At 33.3% G+C, this 27,053-nt stretch overlaps 1 protein-coding gene across 2 annotated transcripts in view; it reads right to left on the reverse strand.

Moving 5' to 3' along the window:
- The window catches only part of LOC136983402 (A-kinase anchor protein 7 isoforms delta and gamma-like), a 55,297-nt gene that overhangs the window by 23,953 nt on the left and 4,291 nt on the right, over positions 1–27,053 (reverse strand). Inside the window, exons 2-3 of one of the 2 annotated variants that reach the window (XM_067280119.1) lie at positions 19,288–20,249; positions 15,986–16,107 (exon numbers count right to left, since the gene is read on the reverse strand). In XM_067280119.1, coding sequence (XP_067136220.1) covers positions 15,986–16,107; positions 19,288–20,194 — 1,029 coding nt within the window. In that variant the 5' untranslated portion in view covers positions 20,195–20,249. Of the gene's footprint in view, positions 1–15,985; positions 16,108–19,287; positions 20,304–27,053 lie in introns of those variants that run through there. The other variant, XM_067280118.1, reaches the window with a different exon arrangement.

Below are 27,053 nucleotides of genomic sequence, written 5' to 3' on the forward strand. Positions count from 1 at the left end.
TTTTATTTTGTATTTTACACAAATTAACAGTAATCATCACATGACAAGGATCCTAATTGAAAATCCAACAACAAGGAAAGCATAGCTGGGGCAAGAAAATTTGTAAGATGAAATGAAACTAAAGTAAACCATTAGAAATGAAAGTCCCAGAATGGCCAGTGGATCCACTTGGAGTAAATGTGGCTAAATGTGGATCTGCAGAATGATTCGGCACTTCAAGCAAGATTCGGGAACAACCGAGATAATTTTCGGGTTGTACAGAAATTCAAAATAAATTCTCTTGGCTTTAGTACGAGGCAAAAAAATACTTTATAACTTTTCCAAGTTCCTATTTGGTTGAATTGGGTTTTAGTAGTCATTCATCTGACATCAAAAACTAAAAACAGATTGGATATTGAGTACAGGAAAGATCTTCAGTTATGTTTTATGAACTTTCAACAGTCTCAACAGCTGCAATGTCACACTAAAAGTCTTAATTCAACACTAAGACATATATTTCGAATTTAAACTATTTTAAAATTAAATTTATTTTAATAATACACAATACAGTTTTTAAAACTTAGGAAAAAATTTCACATACATGATAGTTTTGAATTATCAATTTTTTGGTTTTTTAGCTTTTTGCTTTAAGTTCTACAAAAATGTGATTTTATTTTAAATGAAAGAATTTTCCTCAAGAAAGAAAACTGTATTTATTGTCTTGAAAATAAACGTTTTCAATTTTATTATCTTCTAGTTAACACTTCCAAGTTTACAATACTTACTGTTCAGTAAAAATGTAACTTTCTGAATGAGGGGACCACAGAGCCGAGTAAACCTCTGAGGGGGGACCATGAGACATAAAAGGTTGAGAACTGCTGCAATAAACTATGGTAGCTATATAATGTATTTAGTTATTTAACAAGCAGAAAATAAATTATGTAAAATGTACAATATATAATAGTGTATTTTTAAATTATTATCTTATTACTGCTGTAAAGAAAATAACACATTATAAGATACCAGTTGCCATTTAAAGTATAATTTGCTTTAAAAGCATACAAAGAAGATTGGTTTTGTTGGAAAAGAACAAGCATTTTCAATTATACTGTAGTATTAAAACAACTTTTATGTGTGAGGATTATTTGTTTATGGACATAAATGTGGTCAAAATTATATTTTGATGTATATTAGTACACTAATAATAGCTTCTGAGATAATTTTTAGTAACTGTAGTATGCAAGTGTATGAAACTTGGAAACATGTATTCTTTCATTGTATAAAATTTGGAAAAAGTAGGAAAAAGTATTTGATAGGATTTAAGTCCTGAAAAACATGCAGTTTGGAATAATAGTCATGGCTATTATTTGAATAAAATGGTTGGATAACTGAAAAATTGGATAACCGAAAAGTATGAAAAAATACATTAGTATAGTGTATTAGGCCTGGTTTAAATACTAGCCTCCCTTTCATGGTCGAGCCAGTGTTGCCAGCTAAAACATGCAAAAATTTAACAAAAATAATATTAAAGTAGCCAAGACATAACCAAATATTGTAGCGCCACATCACTAGCGGACATTTGAATTTGCCGACTAGAACGCGGTCGGTTAACCGATAAGTCGGTTAATCGGGAGTCAGATAATTGATGCTCTACTGTATATGCTAAATTTAAAATGTGATCTTCATCACACACTTAAAAAAGAACAGAACATAGGCTTGATGAAACCTAAGCGAAATGCATAAGAAATCTGGAAAAACCTAAAATTTCAAATGACTGTCCTCTAAAACAGTGTTTCTCAAACTTTTTGGACCACGACCCCCCTTATGCACTAAAAAATTTCAAAGGACCCCCGAAGAATAAGTGTGTGTCAAAAAACATCCCGAGGGAGGGGGTTAGGCTCGTATTTAAATATTTATATTATTTTTATTATTTATATGTGCAATTTATTTAAGTAAAAATTATTTTATATATTTTTTATTTCTATTATTTCTAAACATGAATCCATAGTAAATTTATAAAATATTTGAAAAAATTGATCTGGCATCAATTTTTCAGCGACCCCCCAAATATTTTTCACGACCCCCTTGGGGGTCGCAACCCCCACTTTGAGAATCACTGCTCTAAAACATTACCTATAGCAACTGTAATAATTGAACAACATTGTCAATTGACTGTTCTTTTTAATTCAGACACAAATAAAAATATTGACTGATATCCAGATTCAGATATTATAAAAATGAATTTTACTTATCATCAAAAATCAGGGAGAAATTTCCATGCAATCATAACACTCTAACAAAGACCTGTGTAATATCTGATACCTATAAGCTTACACAAGGTCATCTGTACTACTAAAATAAGAGAGTGAAAAAGACCTTTTTCCATCCTTTTAATTCGAGAGCAGATTCACCATTTCTTGCTACAGTTGCAAGTACATAGAAAGGATTGCCTAAATCTTTGACTAATAAACAATTTCCCTAATTAATTCAACAGTGTTACATAAAATTCCTTTTCAGTTTTGAAAAGATTTAAAATTTTTCAAAAAGGACTATCTTTTTTCTTCTTGAACTTTAAAATTCTCAATAAATCTAAATGTATATTTCTACACTTGAAGTTTATTTCTTCATAATAAATATACTAAATTTACTACAGTAGTATTTATTTTTATATCATTAATTGTAGAACAAATATACCAAATGATTTTAGTAATATAATTTGAATTAATTTAGGTTGAGAAAAGGCAAATGTAAACTGACAAAAATCACTAATAATGATTAATGATTTTTGCAAAACAATACAATATTCTGTCTGAATTAATTCATAATAGTTGCTAGTATATTAGTGCATTACATCATTATAAGTGTATAAATGTGTCAGTATTTTATGTTATTTTCAGTATTTATAAAATACAGTTGGCTCCGCATAACTCGACACCATCGGTTAAGTAGTCACTTTTCTGTGGTCCAGGCCAACTTACATAGGCTTTAATGTTAAAAAACTCCGGTTTACTCGACACCGTTTAACTCGTCACTACTGGATAAGTCGACATACTTTTGCTGTCCCACACTCCAATAAGTCGTTACCCCTCCTGAAAAAATGAATTCACTCCGCACGTGTGGTGCAAACTCATTTTTTTTCAGGAAGGGAGTCGATTTATTTATTGATATATAATTAATATATTTAATAATATAATAATATATTATTATTATTAATAATATATATACATATTAATAAAAATGCCTTAACATTTTATGTATTTTTATGTATCAAATAATAACAGATAAACAAAAGGAAAATATACAATCTACATCAATGTCACACCAGAATCCAATTTTTCATTTTCTCATGCTAGAGGCATTAAGAATCCTTAGACGTTACTTGCCAACAATTGGCAATTGCAAAGATGATGTTTTCAAGGTGTTCGTGATCATTGAAAATGAAAGTTGAGACAGTTAAGTGCTCAAAACAAACAACACTAAATGAATTTTTCAGTTTTTCATCTACAGAGTAATTGTAAATGGAGGACACAATGTATTGTAAGCCTATACTACTGTATAATGCACTTCTGTATTTCCCTAATTGTATTTTTTTGGTTTTTTTTTCCAACTTTGCTTTAGTCATCACGTCGGAGAACTCGACGCATTTCCACTTCCCCTTGGGGTGTCGACTTATGTGGAGTCGACTAGTTTCAAATCAGTAACACAAAAACCTTTCACACTTTGTTTCTAGCAATTAAATCACTAAGTACAAATGTTTTCTTTAATTACTAGAAACAAAGTGTGAAAGGTTTTTGTGTTACTGATTTTAAGTAGTTCTAGCTTTGTGTGCAGAGAATATGTAGTTTCAAATTTAAATATAAAATTTGCTAAATTCAATATATAGTCAATTATATATTATGCCTATTCCAAATTATCTACAACAGAAAAAAGAAACAGTAATGAGTAGCATTATCAGATCCATATTTCTGAAAATACTGTATCAAAATTGTGTTATATAATTAAGAACAAGAGATGCAATGAATATTCACCACACACAAACACATAAAAGTAAGCCATCCTACTTGGTTGATACTCACTGTGAGACTAAAGATGCACATGTCCCACCATCACTCAGGATAAATGCAGTGAGCAGTAGCCAAAATTTTTAGCATGATGAATTTCATGACTGCCACTGCAAAAACATAAATCCACAACTACAGATGGTATGACCAAACTATATTCTGTTGAATTGCAGCTGCTCTCATCAGCATTTTTCATTTACTTGTAAATACCAATATGGAGTGAGAAGGTAACCCTGTTACACAAACATAATTGTTAATATTTTCTATCTAACTCATATATGTGCAAACCCAAATTTTGATAAAAAGTTAAGTGACAGTGAAAGTAAAGATAACACAAGTTTGTTATACTGACTTTGAAGAAAATGTGGATATTGTTTCCAAACAACTCCCTATGATTATAGCCCATTTGCAACAATCATTGATTTTATATTTATAAAAATTATCTAAAATGAATTAAATTGCTAATAAAATTACATTTATTTAATTCTGTAGAAAAACACTGGTGTTTTCTGTAACTGCATTTCTTATGAGATTTCTTTACATGTCATTTTAGGGTTAATAAATATAATTATGCAAAAATTCTTCACATTAAATACAAATAATAACGTTAAAGTTTACCAGATATTTTAAGCACATTGTAAAATAATTAATTTAGCTTAAATTGTAATATACGCAATTTGCTTTCCTAAAGGTTCAGCCATGTCCAAGAAGCTGTCACTTAACTTTTGCAATAGCATAGCATTCAATAGAATGTGTTCTAGTAACACAGGTATTTTTACAGTAAAAGGATGTGATAAGAAAGGTCTAAACGCTATTTGAATCATAAAATAAAATAATAAAAAATTACTTATTGTGAAACTGTCACAATGTTAGGCTGAAATTTTTAATTATGTTATTTTTTTTTAAATTAAAATATGACTCCTGGTCCAGTCCAGAAATTTGTACATAGTTAATCGGGACCTCCAGCCCTAAGTTTTCCATATCTGGTCTCAATTTTCATCTATCTAACTCTATTCTTGAGATTAAGAAAAGAGGGACAGATGATCAACAGTGAGAGTCTATAGGTATGCAATGTGAAAATACTTTGTTTCAATAAACAATAAACACTTCAAAATACTTTGGCCATGAAGCAGTTAATGTTTAAAGATTATTACAGTAGCGCATCGATTATCTGACTCAATTGGGGACTGGAGTTGGTCGGATAACCAAAAAGTATGAAAAAATACATTATTAGTATAATTATATTAGTATATTAGTATATCACTATTAACCTACTTCGCGTCGAATTATCATCGATGTTAAGCCTAACAATTTTTTTTTTTAAATAATAATCGTTGCTATTGTATCGTTGAAAATTATTTCTTTATTTTGCACAAAATAAATACTGGCCTCCCTTTCATGGTCGAGCTGATGTTACCAGCTAAAACACGCAAAAATTTAACAAAAATAATATTAAAGTAGCGAAGACATAGCTAAATATTGTAGCACCACATCACTAGCCGACATTTGAATTTGCCGACTAGAACGCGATCGGTTAACTGACGTGACGGTTGATCGAGGGTCGGATAATCAATGCTCTACTGTACGTATCTTTTATTTCTAACTCTAAAAGTAATAAACAGTTTTTATTAACAACATTGTACAATGTTAAATACAAAAGTTTTAATTTTACATGTAAATTTCTTTCTATATTAACTTAGAAACCATAACTACAGTGTCATTGTGATAAAAATGATATACAGAAAGAAAGCTTTATCAAAAAATATACGTGAATAATTATTAAATTACATAAAATACAGCAAATCTGTTTCGAAGAAAGCTAAAAGTTCGATCTGCCACCTTCAAAATAAGAGCATAGTCAAGAAGTTTTGAAAGTGCAGCAATGCTTCAATTGGCAAATCTTCAGGACAACCTCAAACAATAAGTAGACATAAAAATGGAACACTAAGCCATATTGCAAAAGCTAATCAACATGCAACATTGCCAGAAATAACATCAGACTGGATAAGCACTATCAAGAAAGATATATCAAGTGCGACATACCAGTATACATTCAAGAGCATAGATTATTCATCTTACAACACAAAAGATAAATCCCTGTTTACTGTTAAACAAAAAGCAAGACTTGTTTGGGCTAAAGAACAGGAGAACTGGACACAACAACTATAGCAAGAGTTCTATACCAAGTATTCCTGGGGCGTCCTCGTGGTCATTTGGCACCAGGGGAACCCATTTCATGGCTGTCTTAGGAATCCTATTGTTCTCTGTATGAAAAATGTGGCCAGCCACTCAAAACTCTTCTATGGGCAACAATTTTATGAAGTTTACACATCCCAGTCCTTTGGAGAACCTCTTCACTGGTGATATGATCTAAATATTGGATCTTTAGGATTCGTCATAGGCATCTCTGTTGGAAGACATCAAGCCTTCTATTGATGTTTCCCAATGTCTTCCAGAACTCACTAGCATAAACAGCTATCGAAATCATGATGGACGTGAACAGACGAAATTTGATTCTCAATGAGATGGATGGTGAGGACCAGATTTTGCTCATCCTGCCAGATTATCACCACTTTTCCAATGCAAAACTTCACGTCTATTTCTGTGTCACCATTTTGGGAAATAACACTACCCAAGTAGGTAAATCTCTCCATCTCCTCCAATTGTTGTGGTCCGACAATTACTCCCCACATTTGGGCAGTGTTACATACATGCATAATTTTCATCTTCACGGTGTTTATCCTGAGGCCAATTTTGTGTGCCTCCCAACGCAATGCAGCTGTGGCGCGCTGTAGCATTGTCTCACTTCCCTCTAATAGGGCGGTATCGTCAGCAAACACCAAATCTCCAAGACAGTACTGGTCAAACCAGTGGACACTGTCCCCAACGTGCTCACCAGACTCTTTTGCCCACTGCATGACATAATCAAGGGCAATGAGAAAGAGGAAAGGGGACAAGACACAACCCTGCCTGACTCCTGTCGTAATTTCAAAGAAGTCTGTATGACCATATTCAGTCTTGATGCAACAACTCGAATGCAGATATAAGGCCTTGAAAATGGTGACAAAGTTTGTCGGTATACTGTATAATTGCAGGATCTGCCAGAGGGACTCGCGGTAAACCCTGTCAAAAGCCTTCTTGAAATCAATGAAATTGATGGCCAATGGGTGTCAATACTAAAGCTATAATTACCATAAAATAAAATTTTAAAAAAATTGAAAATAAAGCTATAATTACCAAGTTAAATAATAATTTTTGTTAGATGGCTAAACCTTTATGGAAGTAGATTGTACGTATATATGCAGTGGCAGATCTACTATGAAACTAATAAATCTTAAGCTTCGGAGCTCTAATCCCCTTGATGGACCCTAAAGCAACATTTTTAATGAGTAAATTTTTTTAACAAAATTGAAGTTTTTAAGTGTTTATTATTAAAACAAGTATATTTTACCGACATAATTACTAAAATAGCCTACTTTAACATCAGCAACTTTGATATGTGAGATAACCCTATAGAATAATTTTATCAACACCTGGGATGCCGTGGTTAAATTTTTAAAAATCTGTGATATGCCATGAACAACTTCATTAAAGAAGCTATCAGCTGTTAACCAGACCTCATTGCTCATGGGAAGGGAGGGGTTCATTGTATGACCATTTTCAAGGACTCCGCCCCATCATCCCATTTCTCCACCATTAGGACCTCAAAGTCATTACAAGATTAGCAAGGCTCTTTGGACCTTGTTGAATTTAAGAATTTAAAAATTTAAGAAAATAATAAACTAAATATAACTCTTACAAAAAAAGGATCTTTTTAAAAAGAAATACATATTATATTCACTTAATTACTGCAACAATGATATACTGCAAAATAGATGCACTATATCATTACTGAGACAGGTAGCATATAAAAAAGTGTTTTTCAACCTTTTTATCATCTCATGACACACTTGAACCTGTAATTTAATTTCCACGGCAGAAATTTTCAAGAGAAAAAATACATGATTTAAACTTTTGTTTGTAAACATTCTATCACCATATTATCTAATTCTTTTTGTCTATATTTTTGTGAATTAAATAAAACAGTATTGTTGTTGAGGGTATAAAACACAAGATCGTGTTATTGACTGTGTTATTAATCAACCACGTGGCGTACATTCAGCTGGGTGGTATAGCTCCTGAAGCAATCAGCATAGAAACCAAAAAAAAATAACCAAGGTATACACCTTGGTTATTCTTTTTTGGTGGAGTTCTGAATGGAATTGATTTGACTTGATTTAATTTACCGTATTTTACGGACTATAAGACGCTATGGACTATAAGACACACCTTAATTTTTAAACAATTTTTTAAAAAAATACCTATAAGGCGCTACGGACTATAAGACGCACCTGAATTTTGGAGGCAATTTTTTGAAGAAAAAAGTGCGTCTTATAGTCCGTAAAATACGGTAATTTGATTGTATCTAATCATAGAATTTATTTACTTATTTATTTCGTTGTTTGGATTTTCGAATATTTGAAATATATACTAACATTTATTATAATTAATCATTGTTTGTTATTTATTTCACTTCTGATCAATTGAATAAATATTTATTGTAAATTTATACTTATACATGTTTTTGGATTATTATATTTTTTTGGTACCTATAAAGTCCAGGCCTGGTACTTGAACCCTAACTTGTGTAACCCCACCTTTTGCATCATGCGGTAGATTACATCGCAGCACACTAGTTGAGAATCACTGATCACTTGTCTGCATGGAATCGAAAGAGTTACAGTGTAAAAAGTCTATTTAATTTTCCACATTTAACAACTTGGTTTTACTCATTTCTGAATGGCACTTTCTTAATTCTAATAAGTTCCCTCCAATACCCGAGTGGATAAAACCACCAAACACTGATAGTTAGTTAGTCGTAAATTCGAGCATGGCCAAGGAACTGGCTATGTGGAGTTTCCTGGATTTTCTTCACATTAGTAACACCTAAATAGGGTCCTGCTTACAATAAAAGTCTTCCTGGGATATAGCCTCTCAGCAGATTGCTCACATGTTGATTTGCAGTAACCAAATAAACCAAACTAATTCTAAAGAGCAATTATTTATTGTGACATCATCACAAAGGAAGACTGCAATTTTTCGTCACAATGTTCTCAATTTTTTTTAGTGGTGGTTTTCCCTGTACATCATACTTTTCCTGTTAGCAATAGAGTTCATGCTGGTTTATCTATCGAACTCTGTTCAGGGGAAAATTATGAACTGAAATAATGTAACTTCCGGTTCAAACTGAAGTTCGTATATTGTTAATCTGGGCATCTTGCCCTAAGCTTTACATATATAATCTCGACTTTTATCTACCTAACTCCTTTCTTGAGATTAAGGAAGGACAGACAGCGGATGACAGTGAATTTATAGGTCTACACTTTTTCAAATTGCAAAGCCCAATAATTTTTCTATAAACATGATATTTATGAGAACATACTTCCCAAGTAGTTTATACAATCTGTTGCAAAAATATAAATGCTTTATTGTCACATAAAAGCAATTATTATCACATTTTTACAACAATTTTTTATTTAAACAAGTCATATGTTTAAATATGATGTAGGGTTGTTAAGGTTAGCAACTTCAATCACATTGCAGATGTTAAGGTTAGCAACTTCAATCACATGCAGAGCCATCACAACCTATCCAACATGGATCACTTTTCAAATATTAATAGTAGACCAGTATTAATTAGTAGTTGTTGAGCATTAAAAGTAGTCATTGACCTCTTCTGGGAGACTTCATATGACTTGTTTAAATTAAAAATTGTTGTAAAAATGTGAGAATAGTTGCTTGTATGTGATGATAAAGCATTTATATTTTTGCAACAGATTGCATAAACTACTTGGGAAGTATGTTCTTGTAAATACCATGTTTATAGTCATTGACCTCTTCCCAGAAGAGATCAATGACTACTTTTGGTCAAATTACTTCAACTCCTTTCTGCAACAGTCCTTCCTTTCTTTTGCACCAGTGATATGGTAGCATTCAAATATGAAAATTACATAATACAAGGTTACCAGCCTGCACAAAATATGTTTTAAGAGGTTTTTCAAGGGTGCCAAGTTTAAATATTTGGTCCATTTTTTGCAAAATTTAATTCATTGGCAAATTACCATTTCATATTCAGCTGTGAATGCTGTAGTTTCCTAAAATTAACATTAGAAAAAATATGATATCTGAAAAAAATTAAGATATCATGTTTTCAATTGGTACCTACTGGACAAATGAAATTGTGCTATTTCATCCGAATATTGCAATAAAGATGACAACGGTAAGCTGAAATAACCAAACTCTTTATATGGTTTTTATTTTAATGTTTGTTATATTATACTATTTAATTTATATAACTACAACAACTGTCTCACATAAGGGTTTATCACACCAAGGGTTTATGACCAATCAAACATATTTTAAAATTTCTTTACCCCTCTACTGTACTGTACATAATTTAAAGAATTTTTCAACCTTTGCTTAACCTGGTAATATGATACACATTATACAGCAGGTTAGCACAATAATTTTTCATTCAAATTATTCTCAATTATAAATTTTTTGCACTTTCAACCTTTCTTATTTCTATCTTATTTATTATTATTTTTATTTTTTCAATGTATTGACACATCCTATGGAATACATTTTAAATTTGCCATTTGGAACACTAATATATATTTTAAATTGTAAGGTTCCATTATTCTATACCTGAAAAAGACAATCTGTAGTTTGTCAAAAGCACTTGTAGTATTGTTTCAAGTAAAAAATAATAATGCTGATAAACAGTATTAACATTTTTCTTAAAGTTTTTGGTGTCACAAGAAGCAATTTCCAAACTTGTAATTAATACAGAATGTTGTAATACAGAAAAAGTTACCTGAAGAAAGACTTCCAAGACATTCAGATGGGATTAGAAATGTATCTAACGAGTATCTCAAAAGACTGGATTACTCTGAATGATTCTGTTTACAAAGCTAACAAAGAAATTAAATTTAAGCCTTAAATAAGAAAGGATTGTTCATAATTACACTCATTTCTTTATAGTATTTCAAAAAAATTAAAAACTCAAAATTTGACTTATCATCAGTAAATGTTTTAAAAGAACATAAGCATAAATTTAAAAGAACAAAATTTGAATTTAAGGATGTCCTTAAATTCAAGTAAATGTTTATACTGTTTTACATAATTTTGCAGAGGAGTAGCCTCCAATAAAATGTCATCTCTGCAAAGAAAGACTGCTTTCATTCCAGATGATTGTACAGTACATAATGGAAAGGAAAATGACAGTTTCTTTGGAATTTTAATTTTTTTAAAATACCATCAGCCATTTTAATTGAAATTAGTATTTCGAATGTTATTCCTCAAGTCTGTAGTAAATAAATGTTCAAGATTTACAAACGTACTACACCTTTTAAGTATCCAGTAGGAAGTTTTATTAGATTAAAAACGTTTTCGGCCGCATTAATCAGCCTTTGTCAGTTAACGAATAACAAAAACGAACAAAATTCGAAATTACAAAAAAACGGCGTTCGAAATTTACAAAAAACCGCACTTGCGCATTGACGGGTTTAAGCCCCGTTTTCCGTATCAAAACGAGTATCAGAAACGAACAAAATTACAAAACTGCGTTCGAAATTTACAAAAAACCGCGCTTGCGCATTGACGGGTTTAAGCCCCGTTTTCCGTATCAAAACGTGATGTTAGTCGACAAGAGATTTCCAGGCCGATGATAGGCCGTCCGCATCCCGGTGGTTGATGCAAAACGTAGATAAGTGCGCCTTATGTATTTCCATTTTTTCCAAGTATTTGATAGCCTGCCTGGATCGAGTGGCTCTGACAATGGAGGCCTTATCCCAATGCACCGTTATATCTTGCTGTCTAGCAAAGGTCGCTAGGACCGTGCTGTCACTGCCACAGGTTATTGAGTATTTATGCTCTTTTATTCTTTGTTTGAGGTTACGTAAAGTGGCGCTTACGTATACAATGTCGGTGTTAAAACGATGATCTTTTATCGGTATAGAATATACCCCTGTTAACTCACTGGAGTGATCTCTCCTCTTGTCGTTTCTCAGTAAACAGTAAATCGTTGGATTGCGTTTGTAAATTACGCGCAAGTTCTTCACTCTGGCCACATTTTTGACAACCTTATTAAGAAAAGGCATATAACTCAACACAACTGCTTTCCATGAATTTCCATCATTGCACTGCCGACTGTTCTTCTGCAATTTAGTTATTAGGCGATCAACAACACTTCTTTGGTAACCATGCTGTGCAGCCACCTTTCGTATGTAGGCCAACTCCTTTAAAGTGTCTTGAATACTTGAGCAGTGGGTGTAAGCTCGCCGGATCCAGGAACGAAACGCTGCCATCTTAAACTGTCCGGGGTCTACAGAGTTACTGGGGATGACGAGGGGGTGATATACACAGTGCGGCAATTAAATTCCGGGACTGAAGCTATATCTCAGCAACCAGTAGCAACATCTGTTTAAATTTTATGTCATATGAAGTTTGGACATATATGAACATAACCTAAAACTTTTATTTAAATCGGTTGACATTTATCATTGTTTTTGATATTTTGTTTATCAGTTTATTTTGTTACATGTCGGAAAACAATAATGGAACAACGTGCTGTTATTAAATTTCACGCTAAACTTGGCACAAGTGCCACAGAAACGTTCAAAATGATGCAAAAAGTGTATGGAAGTGAGTGTTTATCACGGTCAAAGACTTTTGAGTGGCACAAGCGATTTTTGGAAGGCAGACAATCACTGGAGGACGACAAACGTGTGGGAAGGCCAATAACAATTCGAACAGCAGATTCGATTCAAAAAGTGCAAGAATTTGTATCCAACGATCGCAATGCGACACTGAGAATGATGGAACAGGCATTAAACATTAACAAAGAGACAATACGACAAATTCTTAAAGAAGATTTGGGCAAAACAAAAGTCTGTGCTAAATTTGTTCCGCACACACTAACCCAAGAGCAAAAATTGATGAGACTAGAACATTCCAGAGAGATTGTACGAGCAGCAAATAACAGCTCAACCTTCCTCAAATCAATTGTTACTGGTGACGAGACCTGGTGTTTTCAATATGACCCACAAACAAAACGTCAAAGTGCCGAATGGAAGTCAAAATCATCACTTCAAGCCAAGAAAACACGAAAAGTTCCATCAAAAATCAAGACGATGTTCATTGTTTTCTTCGATAGCAAAGGCATCATCCACCGTGAGTTCGTCCCACAGGGTCAAACAGTTACTGTTGCTTTCTACTTGGGAGTTTTACAACGATTAATGAGAAGAATTCGTCGAATTCGACCAGAATATCGCAATTCTGATGACTGGTGTTTGTTACACGATAGTGCACCGAGTCACACATCATTGATTGTTCGTCAATTTTTGGCACGAAATCAAGTCTGTGTGTTGAATCATTCGCCGTATTCCCCCGATTTAGCACCATGTGACTTCTCTTTATTTCCAAAAATGAAAATGAAGTTGAAAGGATGCATTTTTAATGATATTGAAACCATCCAAAGAGAGTCTACGCGCATATTAGAGGCAATACCGAAAATTGAGCTTGAGCAGGCATTTGAATCACTATTGAATCGCTGTAAAAAGTGTATTGAAGCAGGAGGAGAGTATTTTGAATAATTTAATAAAAGGATTTGAATAAAATTGTTTTGTTTCATTTTTATAGATCCAGTCCCAGAATATAATTGCCGCACTGTGTACTGGTTTCCGGTAGACACTTGTTCTTGTCTCCCCTTCTTTGCAGGCGATGGAAAGGTCCATGAAGTTAACAAGGAACTCACTCTGTTGATCTAATTCTACCGTTAGACCGTATGGGTTGTTGTTGATTACGTCTATGAAACGCTGGATGTTGCGATCATCAGCCCAGAGGATGAAAATGTCATCAACGTACCTGGTGTAAATTACCATGTCGTTGCGGAATAACGGTAATATATCGCACTCGAGTTTGCGTAGCACCATCTCACAGAGGACTGTGGACATGGGGCTCCCCATGGGGACACCCCTTCCTTGTATATAAATTTTCTCATCAAACTCGAAGAAAGAAGAGTGGTAGACCAAATCCGCTAATTCCAAGATATGCATGTGATACTTGTGGGAATTCACTACGTTGGCGAACAAAAAGTCTCTTAATGCACAGAAGCATGGTGGAAGCTTGATGGATGGGTATAGGGACTTAAAGTCCATAACGGACATGATTTCTCTGTCTGTCAACATAACATCCTCCAGTTTTTGCACCAGTTGCAAAGAGCTTTTTATGCTAAAGGGGTAAGCCTGTAGATTATTCTGTACGAACTTAACCAGCTTCTTTTCCAAAAGAAATGTTGGTGCCCGACATTTTTCTACGACAGGACGAATTTGCTGGCCCGGCTTGTGCGTCTTCCCAAAAGCAAAAATTCGTGGTGGTGCCGGTGCACTTACAACAACATGATCCAAATGCAAAACGTGAGCCAGGAGGAAAAGGAGAACTTCTTAACTCTGTTCTGGAGGGTATCCAAAAATCTGTCCGGTGCCATAACGCAATCCGTTTCATTAATATATTCACGTAGTTTCTGGTTATAAGATTCCTGTTTACAGAGTACAAAGCCCTTGGTTTTATCAGCTTTCATTAGCACTATGTTATTCTCACTGAGCCAATTCCTGGAATCCCTGATATAGGTTCGTAAACGTTTGGAGTGTGCGTTCGTTCGTATTTCCCTTTCTGCCAAGAACCTTGTTTTCCAACGGATATAATCCTGTTTGGTTGGACATAAATCAGAGATAATTAGCTCAACATCTGGTATGATGGTATCCGGTTGCAATCTTGGGTGCGGAGCGTACATAGGACCGTGCTGTAAAGCTTCTACGAGGCAGTGAATTTCCGTGAATTTCCATCGTTGCGCTGCCGCAATGATGGAAATTCACGGAAAGCAGTTGTGTTGAGTTATATGCCTTTTCTTAATAAGGTTGTCAAAAATGTGGCCAGAGAGAAGAACTTGCACGTAATTTACAAACGCAATCCAACGATTTACCGTTTACTGAGAAACGACAAGAGGAGAGATCACTCCAGTGAGTTAACAGGGGTATATTCTATACCGATAAAAGATCATCGTTTTAACACCGACATTGTATACGTAGGCGCCACTTTACGTAACCTCAAACAAAGAATAAAAGAGCATAAATACTCAATAATCTGTGGCAGTGACAGCACGATCCTAGCGACCTTTGCTAGACAGCAAGATATAACGGTGCATTGGGATAAGGCCTCCATTGTCAGAGCCACTCGATCCAGGCAGGCTATCAAATACTTGGAAAAAATGGAAATACATAAGGCGCACTTATCTACGTTTTGCATCAACCACCGGGATGCAGACGGCCTATCATCGGCCTGGAAATCTCTTGTCGACTAACATCACGTTTTGATACGGAAAACGGGGCTTAAACCCGTCAATGCGCAAGCGCGGTTTTTTGTAAATTTCGAACGCCGTTTTTTTGTAATTTCGAATTTTGTTCGTTTTTGTTATTCATTAACTGACGAAGGCTGATTAACGCGGCCGAAAACGTTTTTAATCTAATAAAACTTCCTACTGGATACTTAAAAGGTGTAGTACGTTTGTTTTACAGTCCAGTAAACGTTTCTTTTGTTCAAGATTTAAATGTTTTTTGCAACACACAGCAAGACAGTAACAAGATTGGCCATCCGGTGTTATCACCAAGTATGACCTCCTCACATTACTACTCGTAAGTTCTTTCGTTTATTCATTCAGCAGAATTTATTAAAATATTCATAAATTTTCTAATAAATATCTTTATGAATTTAAAATTTTCATTAATAATTTTTATATAAATATTCAAAATTTTAAAAAGCTATATAATTAAATATAATTTACTCACTTCAGGATTAGATACTTGAATAGCTACAAAATGGTTTGGCCTTTTCTTATGGCTTTTAGTTCGTTCTTTTAGTAATGATTTTTTGTCCCTTTGTTTGACTTTATTCTTTTTCTTTTGTCGTTCTGTAAAAAACAAGGATTTACATGTACAAGAATTATGAAAAATATTACAGTAAATATTTATAATTCTAAAACAACTATGAGATCTCAGCAGTAATTCTGCCAGGGGTGTCAATTTACTAACTGCAACTAATGACTAGATATCTACAGATGTGATATATTATTCCCACGTGAAGCTTGACTAGTTGTCATTGAAAACCTAAAGTCATTGGAGAGTGGTATGGACTGGCTATCCAAATAATTGAATGCACCAATAAAAAACTGTTTGAACCACAGTTTAAAGGAGAGAATTCAGAGCCTACCAAGTGACAGCCTGTGATCATTGTAGTACTACTAGAGGTTTTTAGTGAAACCAGAGATGAGGAAGTGCCTGAGAGACAAGGACCAGCTGGTCATCTTCAATTGGCAGACTATAAGGAATTACATCAGATTCTTCGAAGGTAACTGTCTAATTATAAATCTCTCTTTCCATAAAACAATAACCTAGTAACTGCCATGTGTAACAACAGGCTAATAAATGTATCTTTCTATGCCACTTAAATCTTTTTGATTGTTAACTGGTTAATCTGTCACTTTCCATCTGTATCAATCACACACCACCTTTCCCCAATGCAAGTTGTCAAAAGTTATACGAGGAATTGCAGACCAATTCCAGCCAAAGTCACTCAATACCATCAAAAGATAACAAAAACATGGAAATCCCATACAATCCATTATAAAGGCTTGTTCTATAATTACTGTATATACCATATTGCCCACTGGATAATTTTTTTCATTTTTAGAGGGTGATTATTGAATAAAAAAATATTGATGTAAGAAAGAAGCATGATTCTAAAAGACATAAACCTAATATAACAAATCATACAAAATAGTTAGATTGAAATATTATAACATATATATAAAAACTAATTTAAATGAAGTACTTGGATTACCTAAATTAATTTTGTAACTTCAATAATTCCTGCTATCAGTAGCATGAAATGTCAATAACAATATTAGCCATTATTCATTTTCTCAACTCCACTATTGGAAAATATTACATCACCTGTCGTTATTCAGTAAGTACAAACACCTGGTGTTTAAGTCAACCAATACAGTTTAACTTACAAAACAAGTTATATGGGCAATTATTACAAAAAAGTATTTACGTAGGCAATTATTACTGAAAAAACAGTATAGAATTTTTAATATTTTCTTTATAAACAGTACTATGTATTAATAAAAAAGCTGAAGTAACGAAATAAGTACATAAAAACTTTACTTTAAAATGCAAAAGTTTGGTTGATTTGTTGACTTCAATGCTGTAGGGAAGTGGTTCTTAACTGGTGTTCCGTGGAACACTGGTGCTCCGTGAACTTAGAGAAAGTGTTTCGCCAAAATTTTGAAAATTGGTGAAAAATATCCCATTAAAAAAATTGACAATTTTCTTTTTTTTTTTTAATTTCATTTACAGTTTGTTATTTGCTATTGACTGATATGTATATCAGTCAATAGCAAATAGCAAACTGTTATGTACGTGATTTTTAATATATTATGCAATATAAAAAATATATATACTGTTTTATTTTACGACTGTGTTCTGCAAAAATCTTGTAAAATTGTAAGTGTTTCATGATTTTGAAAAGATTAAGAACCACTGCTGTAGGAGCTTCAGCTAATTGAAGCTAATCTAATCAGATTCAATTTTTTCCCATTTGAAACAAGCAAAATCATAAACTAGCTTACATGGTAGTAGAATGTGATGTCAAGATCTAAATCATTTGTGATAAATTACTGAAATATTTATAAGATTGGAAATAGATCTCTACAGCAACAGAATAATACATCATCACATAGCAATTCACTAACAAAATGCAAAAGATTATTAAACAAACACATTACAATTGGATAATATGTATTTGACTTTATTCAAAATAAAAATTTATAGAATTTATCAATATTTCAAAGATTGAAATTTACATTATTTCATATGAAAATAATGATTTAAATCAGTATACAATATGGAATTTCTCAGTTAAGGCAAATACTTTTTTTCCTATAATATGGGAATAACAGTTATAAAACATTTTAAAAACTTTTCAGCTTTAAAGTTAATTAATAAATATTGTGGTCAATGAAATAAAAAAGTACAAAAATTTTTCTTAAAAGAGCTTTCATGTTTTGAACTCATCCTCAGATAAGAACATTTTAAATGGTTACCAGGACAGTCTTGCAATTCACATTTAGCAAAGCTGCCATGGCAATGATTCAAAATGTTCTTATTTAAAGATGAGTTCAAAACTTAAAAATCCTCAATATGAAAAATTGTTTTTGTATACTTTTCAGTTTTATGATAGAGATGCCAACCTGAGAAAAGAGCTAACAATATTACAAGGTCATATAGTATGTCATGGTTGAAGAGCAAGGTGGATGGGATTTTCTAGCACTCCAGATTATAACATCAGAAGAGCAAATGTCCATTTTAGATGTGAGCATATGACTGGATCAAGCAAAGGAACAATTTTTAGACAGATCTTCAGTTAGCCACTTTCAATATGAAAACACCTGTGCTACTTTTACTGCATCTGTAAATGTGCAGTGGATAAGAATGCTGTCTGTACATTATATATCATTGCTATGAATGCATTGTCTGCGTAGAATTGCCAGATGCCAAGTCTCAAACAAAGTGTTAACAACTATGTCTTTTGACTGCTTACTGCATTAGCATGTTTATTCAAACCATATAAAAGATCATTCTGTAGTTTTTAGAAAATTATCTGCAAGTCCATAATTTATACATGGCTTCAGTAGAAATTACAGAAAGTGGTTAGCATCTCTGATTGCATTTCATTGAAGCAATATTTATTGTATATCTGTTTAATAAGAAATAAATGTTTTCTAAAGCAGAAAATTGCAATTAAACTTATGCAATTAAAACAGAAAATTGTACTTTTCAAAAGTGCAGAATCATCATTTTACTTCAGTACACTGTCAGAATGATTAAAAATGACAAAATTTATATTTTTAAAGAGATAAAAAATCTATTTGCAAATCTGAAAATATTTTATATCAAATTTAGAACAAATTATATTATAATTAAAATTTCAAAGTTATCGAAAAGTTTAAGGATTAATATCACAAAATAAATCATATAATTAATAAATTAATTATGTTTTAATGCTAGTAATTTTTGTTAAAACTTACCACCAAGAAGATCTGAGCCTAAATCATTTACATCATCATTGGATCCCATACATAAATCATTTCCAAAAGGTAATTCTGTTACAAGCATATTTTTTTCTTCAATATTCTTTGATGAAATTTGCTGAAGTGATTCATTAACAATACTTTCAGATACACTAGATGTTGTTGCTTCATTATCATCTTTAAAAATTATATTCTTAACTTTATCATTTGCCAATTTTTCATCAATTTCAAATGTTAAACAAGTATTTTTTTCAATTCCATAATCCTTATTAGACTGATTAATATCAAGGTCTTCTGCTTCTTCGGTCAATTTTTCTTCGTCTCTCTTAGATCTCTTGCAAGATAAACATCCTCCAGCTAATAAGAGAGACAACTTTCGTTTCTTTTTGTTAACTTTCTTCTTTATTTTTGACTTCAAAATAAGGTTTAATTTCAAAATATCATTTGACATTGTACTAAGATTTTTGTTTTTTAAATAATAAAAATATTTTACATATGATCGTAAAATATTTTTTAAATTGCAGTTTATTTTATTGTTTACGTGCCGATAGAAATTTATTTTATTCAATAAATTATAATTCATTGAGCAATGGTTAAGTCTAACGCCATTTTCTAATTTAGTGATTTTTTTACATTCATAAAATAGATTTTCTAATTTTGAATGTGAATTGCAGTTTCTTTTCTTTATGTGCACCAAACTTTTATTTAAATTTAATTTATTATAATGATTAATATTTTTAAATGCAACTGATGATATGCATTTTGATATGTTATAAAATATTGTCTTGATACATTTCTCTCTTATAAGTGAATAAGAAAATAAATAATTTCCAGTGCATGAACTGAATGGTCTGATTAAAATGTGACTTGAATTTGCATATAATTGGCAGAAATTTGCTATCATATTTATTATCTAATTCTCTTCTTCTGGAAATGTTCTATTTCTGCTTTAATTCATTCTACAGAAAAAAACGAAAACAAACTATTAAAATATAGAATTTATTTATTTATAAATTAAATATTCTATATGTATTATAACAATAATTTTAATTTTGAAATATAGATTTATATTATTGCAAGCAACAGTAAATTGTTATTTCAAATATACAAACTCTCTGCAATAACTCTCAACAGCAAAAGAATTAATATGGTAAAGGCATCAGCCTGGAACTCTGGATCAAGAGTTTCAGAAAACTTTCATAAGTGTCTGACCCAAGCCTGTTGAGCCTCATCTCTCATATATTTCCATTATTGGCCTGGCCAAAGCCTTAGAAGGTCTATTTAATCATACTCATCAAGTGTCCATAAAGCAGAGACAATAAAGAAACAAAAACCATGGTTATGCCTCATTGCATAGTCCAATCCTCACAAAAGTGTCAATGTGGTCATGTTAGTGTTTCAAAGCAGCATGAGGTCATGTTAGTGTTTCTGTTAGTAATAGCATTGAATTACTGGATGCCGTTGAACCACAACCCATAACTTGATGATTGACAACATTAAATATAATCAAATCAGATAGTAACAACTAACTTCTACTATCACAATCCCTTCGATGTGGGTTCCTGTCTGTGGTGAGTGGACCTTCCGGAGATAATTTAGTAACTCTTCTTTACCATCCCTGGAATCTGAATGCCCACCCTTGTGTTGGCTGTGCATGGTGACCTGTATGCTGGAAAGGGGGATCCTGGTAGTTGAGGGGCAACATAACGTCCTCAACACACTGCTTTGTCCCCTGCTTCGGATAAATGGGAGGCTCAAATCAGGCTCCATTTGAGTCAATCGGCTAGTCACTGAGTCATTCTTGATCTCGGCTTGGAGTCAACTGATCGATGCACACCGGGCGGACACGTCAGACAAGATGTGCTCTTCTCGACTGCATTGTGAGGGTATAGCTCCTGGGAAATCCTGGTGTGACGGTCTATGGGATCCTCTCATGTGACGGCATCCCCTTGTTGGGCCCCATGGTGGGTGGGGTCACTAGGAGCTGAATATCTACTCTTAAATATGGATTCTAAAACCCCAAAAAATCCAGACATGCCAAAAAACACAAATGAAAAGACCTCCAGTCAACCAGCGTACTTAGTAGTGCACGCAACTGAAGAAAAACCTGTCTAAGTGTTCTCCTTTCTTGATTCAAAAATTATTTGAATCAACCATCGGGCATTTAAAAAAAAATCCAAAAATTGAGGTTGGGACCAACTGGTAGAAACAGCCTCTCCTCAACAAAGCTTTTGGCAATGAACACACTTGGAGATACGGGAGCTTTGGTCACACCACACAGAAGTTTAAACTCATCACATGGTGTGATATCTGAGGTTGATCTGATGTCTGAAGACAAATCAGATATTCAGATTGGTCTTTCAGATGTTGCTGCCGTTTGACGCATCTCCATTTGCCGAGACGGCAAGTTAATACCAATCAAACATCTAATTCTTACTTTCAACAAGCCGACATTGCTGTCTTCCATTACAGCAGGATACCTGCACTATCCAGTTTGACCATATGTTCCGAACCCACTGTGCTGCTTCAAATGCCAGCAGTTTGGACATTCTCAAACATCCTGCCAGGGGAAGAGTGTATGTGCACAGTGTGGAATTGAAGATCACCAGAGTACTGAGTGTACCAATACTCCATGCTGTGTGAATTGCAAAGATGTCCATTCTGTCTACTCCCAGAAATACCCTGCATGGCAGAGAGAGAAAGAAATCCAATGCATAAAAACAGTTAACAATCTACCTTACACACAGGATCGTCGCATAGTCACTTCAAGTGCACCATTGAAACAGAAGACATTTGCAGCCGTTTTAAATCCACAAACATGTGGAGTTCAAACAGATATTTCTGTTTCTCCAAACGAATCTCTCATTTGCCATGCTAAATGTTTGCTAATTCAAACTAAAGAAACAGAAGAAAAGGAGAGCATGAGGACAAAAACACCCCTACTCAAAACAGGAGTAATAACTAGAAATGCGAGTTCTAAAAAGGCTAATAAGAACACACTCAACAAACAAAAATTGAAAGCAGCCCTATCTAAATCATCAAAGAAATCAGAAGCTCAGTCATTGAGTGCATTCTCTGATCTCTCTAATGAAGAAAATAATATGGAGAAGACCAGCCAACCTCACCTGCAAAAGCAAAATCATTAGTGAAATTGAAGAGGGACACTTTTGCAAAGAATATTACCACAAACACATAATGAATTATAAAATAATTCAATGGAACTGTCATGGTTTCCACAATAACTTCTCTGACATTAAACACTTGACATTATCTACCCAATCACTTTGCGTGGCACTCTAGGAAACCCATCTAAAACCGGGAGAAAGAATTTCCTTCAAAGGATTCAATCTCTACTGCAAGGATGATGATAGCCACAACTGTGCCAGCGGAGGTGTGGCTATACTCGTTTCAAACCGCATCACGTCCTTACCGGTACAAATAACAACAGAGCTGCAAGCTGTGGCAGTCAGAATTTCTATTGGAGTAACTGTCACAGTTTGTTCTATATACTTGCCACCAGATGTCAGAGTCAATAAGGATAAATTGGATGACTTGGTTGAACAGCTGCCAACTCCGTTCCTTTTACTCTGTGATTTCAATGGTCACAATTAGTGATTGCATTACCAATAACCGGTTTACCGATAAACTGGTAAAATGGGAAAATTATACCCTGGTAAATTTACCAGTAATTAATTTTTTTTACCGGTATTTCGATAAAAGACCATCTTAATTAATCTAATATTTATTTTCTAAAATTCCCATGGATATTTCCTGTGGGAAGATTTCTTTTTTCTCTCACCCCATACCATAGCGAGAAAACAGTGCAGGTTGTAATGGGTCATTCCATTTGTAATTTAAGGTTACTAAAAGCAATTTTCTAGTCTGTTTATAACTTGATTCCCTATATTATACTCCAAAATGGGTCTTGTTTTTGTTTTCAAGATAGCTGAGATGCAAAAGGAAACTTTTTACAAAGTCTTGATAGTTCATAAATACGTGCTGACTGAAAACACGACTTACATAGTAAGTAATATTCTTGTTTATTGGTTTGTGCTTTATGAAGCTTGTGGCAGTACACCATATTATATATATATATATTTTTATTTTTAATTGAGTATATAGCTTCTTTTATTTCTTCTTTGTTTCATTGTTCTGTCCCTTCTACAATGTTCCTTCTTAACTCGCCTCTTGGGGGCTGGTGACTAATCTATAGAACAAAAGAAAATAAGAAGCCCCGAGGGCTAAGTTGGAAAGAGAAACGGTCACTTTTTGGTTCAAGAGTGAAAATAGAGACTAATAGAAAACGCCACAGAGATTTTTGTAGTGAAGACAAGACAGCGATCATATTTTTGTGTAAGAAACAAGGATCAGGATTGTCACCACGCCCAGACCACGTATAAGAACGGGTACCCACTTTCCTATAGATTTATCTCTTAATCCTCTTTACATCTATCACTTCCCTTCTTACTTAGTATTTAATTAGTTTTAAGGCCCTAGAATTAATTCTTTTCTTTGTGTTATTGCAGTCCCGAAGATATCGATATATATTCTTTGCCGCAAACCTAATATAAGTTGTGGATTTTTCTAAATCAAATTTTGTTGTTAGCGTAATCTGTAAAAATGAATTTTTCGACTGAGGAGAGTTAGAATTCAAAGAACCTCGTTCATCACGTGAAATAACGATATTGTTTTTTTGTATACGTATCTTTGTGTGCACCCTTTCGCGACGAACATCACACATTGGATTCAGATTTCGTAAAATTCAGTTATTGGAATCTTTATTGTCAGATTAATTGAAACAGAAACAAAAGAATGCATTAATATAAATATTAAAATAGTTATAGATAAAAAGATAAATAAAAATATAAAATACCATTTTCCCTAATACAGTATGTTTTACATTTATTGTAGTAGTGAGTAAAAATTTGCCGTGGGATTACTTCAATCGCACAACAGGAAGAGATGCTGGAGTGTGTGAAATGTGCTTTAAAACAATCAAAGCAGTCGGAGGAAGTACTAGCGGGCTGCATAATCATCTCATACGACGTCATGATATAAACTTACTGAAAAGAAAATCTGAGGAGACAGCCAGAGAAAGTACACAAAATGAATATAATAAAAAAATAACTACGTTTTTCAAGAAAGAAAATGACGAGTCTTTGCCTATAGTATTATCTCGTATGACTACAGTTTACGGACTGCCATTCTCCAAATTTTGCACATCGAAAGACCTAAGACGACTTTTCTCTGCAAGCGGATATGTAAATCTTCCTAAATCTCCTCATTCAATTAAAAAAATGATCACTGAATTCGAAAAAAAAATTCAGGATGAGATTATTAAAGATATATCGGAATGAAAAGTTTGAGGAGAATCTTTCAGTATATCTTGTGATGAATGGACATCACTTAACAACCATCGATATATGAATGTCAATCTCCATGCAAGTAACAAATTTTGGAATCTTGGTTTGATTCGTGCACGTGGATCTACGTGTGCTGAAAAATGCGTTGAAATTTTAAATGTCAGATTAAAAGAATTCAATGTTGATTATAACAACCTAATTTCAATTGTCACGGATGGAGCTGCAGTGATGAAAAAAGTGTCAAGATTAATCAATGTAAACAGCCAAGTGTGCTTTGCTCACGGCTTACACTTAGCAGTAGCGAAAGTTCTATACAAAAAGGGCCATGTTAAAGAAAACAGTACTAAACCCATACATTTGAAACTGGATGAGGAAGATTCCGAAACCTCAGACAATGAATCCAATGATGAAGGATTTGAAGTAATACAGGAAAGCCTTGATGACACTATATTTCGCAGGGATGTTTTTCAAAATGAAACTTTAAATCTTTTAATTAAGAAAATACGAAATGTAGTTAAAATGTTTCGAAAATCACCACTCAAAAATGACATTCTTCAGAAGCATATTAAAGTTGAATTAGAAAAAGAATTATCTCTACAATTAGAATCAAAACCATATTGGAGCAGTATGTTGACCATGCTGGAACGTTTTTCAGAGATCCGAAATTCTGTCAGAAAAAGTCTAATTGATATTCGTTCAGATATAACCTTTTCTGAAGATGAACTTGAAATCTAATACAATACACTCATTACAACCTATAAAAGTAGCAGTCGAATCATTGTGTTACGAAAACACAAATTTGTGCATTGCAGATCTAACGTTAGAATTTCTGATAGAAGAACTATCAAAGCAGGATTTCTTTCTGTGTAATGAACTAAAGAAAGAAATTATTTTTTATGTGAAAGAGAGACGAACCATTTACTCTGATATTTTAATGTATCTACATAATCCAGAAAAATTAAACAAACATAAGTCACACAAAATATTCAATGATGTTAACAAAAATACAATTTTAAATGGAATTGTAGAGATAATTAAGCACTTATCAGAAAATGAAAACGAATCAAGACCTGTCGATGTCGCTGAAATTAGTTCAGACTCAGATGCTGGTGAGAGGTGTTCATTGCTTACCACACCATCAACTTCTCACGTCGACACGAGAACAAAATCTACAATAAAGAACTCAAATTTAACAATGAAAGAGAAATTGGATTTATTCATTAAACATCAAACAAGCATAGACACTGATAACAGTAATATTAGTAAATTTAAAAGTGTGAGAGATATAGTTAAGAAAGAAATGAATTATTTCATAGAGCAAAAAATACAAGGAATGCATCTTAAAAAGGTTTTCAATGCTCTAATGACAGTACGTCCAACTAGTATTGATTCCGAGAGAGCTTTCAATAATGCAGCTGCCATTTGTACGAAAATTAGATCTAGATTAGATGACGAGAGCCTAAATGTATTATGTTTTTTAAGAGCCTACTTTCAAAATAAAGAAAAACATGATTAATAATTAGCATTATTTCAATGTCTGTTATGTCATAATAATTACTATTATAAGAATATTGTTTGTGTAAACTCTAAACTGATAGAAAACTTAAAAATAAATGATTGTTCAATAATTCTGTCAGTAATTCAGTTTCGTTTTAAATCATTTCTTAATACGATTTTACTGGTAATTCCGAATATAATTACCGAATTACCGGTAACGTAATATCCGGTAAATTTGCAATCACTAGTCACAATCCAATGTGGGGCAGTCCAGACATCAACTGTTGAGGCAAAGCCATCGAGAGATTTATAGGCAATCACCAACTGTATTTGTTTAACACTGGAGAAGTGACATACTTCCATGCCCCAACAAGAACATTCACTGCCATTGATTTATCATTAGCAACCCCAAACCTGTTTTCAGCATTTACATGGGGGTTTAGATCTAATCCACTCTCTAGTAACCCCAATATTTCTAAAATATCGAGACAGAGAAAGCTGTGAAACAGCCCATCCACCAGCTGGAAATTGGAAACAGCCGATTGGACCGCATTCTGCTCTTTGGCCAACATCTCTTAGGAAATGGTCAATATTACTGATATCAATGGTGCAGTTGAGGCCGTCACTTCCAGTATTATTCAGGCAGTGGAAAAAACAATGGGGAAAACATCAACCAGATATCCGAAACATCTGAAACCATGGTGGAACCAGAATTGTGAGGCAGCATACAAACAACAAAAGAAAGCATGGGGGATTTTCAGAATATTCCCCACTGCTAGTAATTTGATTGCTTTTCAAAAAGCAAAGGCAAATGCCAGGAAAATAAGGAGGCAAAGCCAAAGGGATTCTTGGAGGAAGTATGTATCTAGCATAACATCTTCCACCAGCTCAAAAGCAATTTGG

Source organism: Centruroides vittatus, unplaced genomic scaffold (assembly GCF_030686945.1).
Source record: "Centruroides vittatus isolate TY-2023 unplaced genomic scaffold, ASM3068694v2 contig_882, whole genome shotgun sequence".
Lineage (NCBI taxonomy): Eukaryota > Metazoa > Arthropoda > Arachnida > Scorpiones > Buthidae > Centruroides > Centruroides vittatus.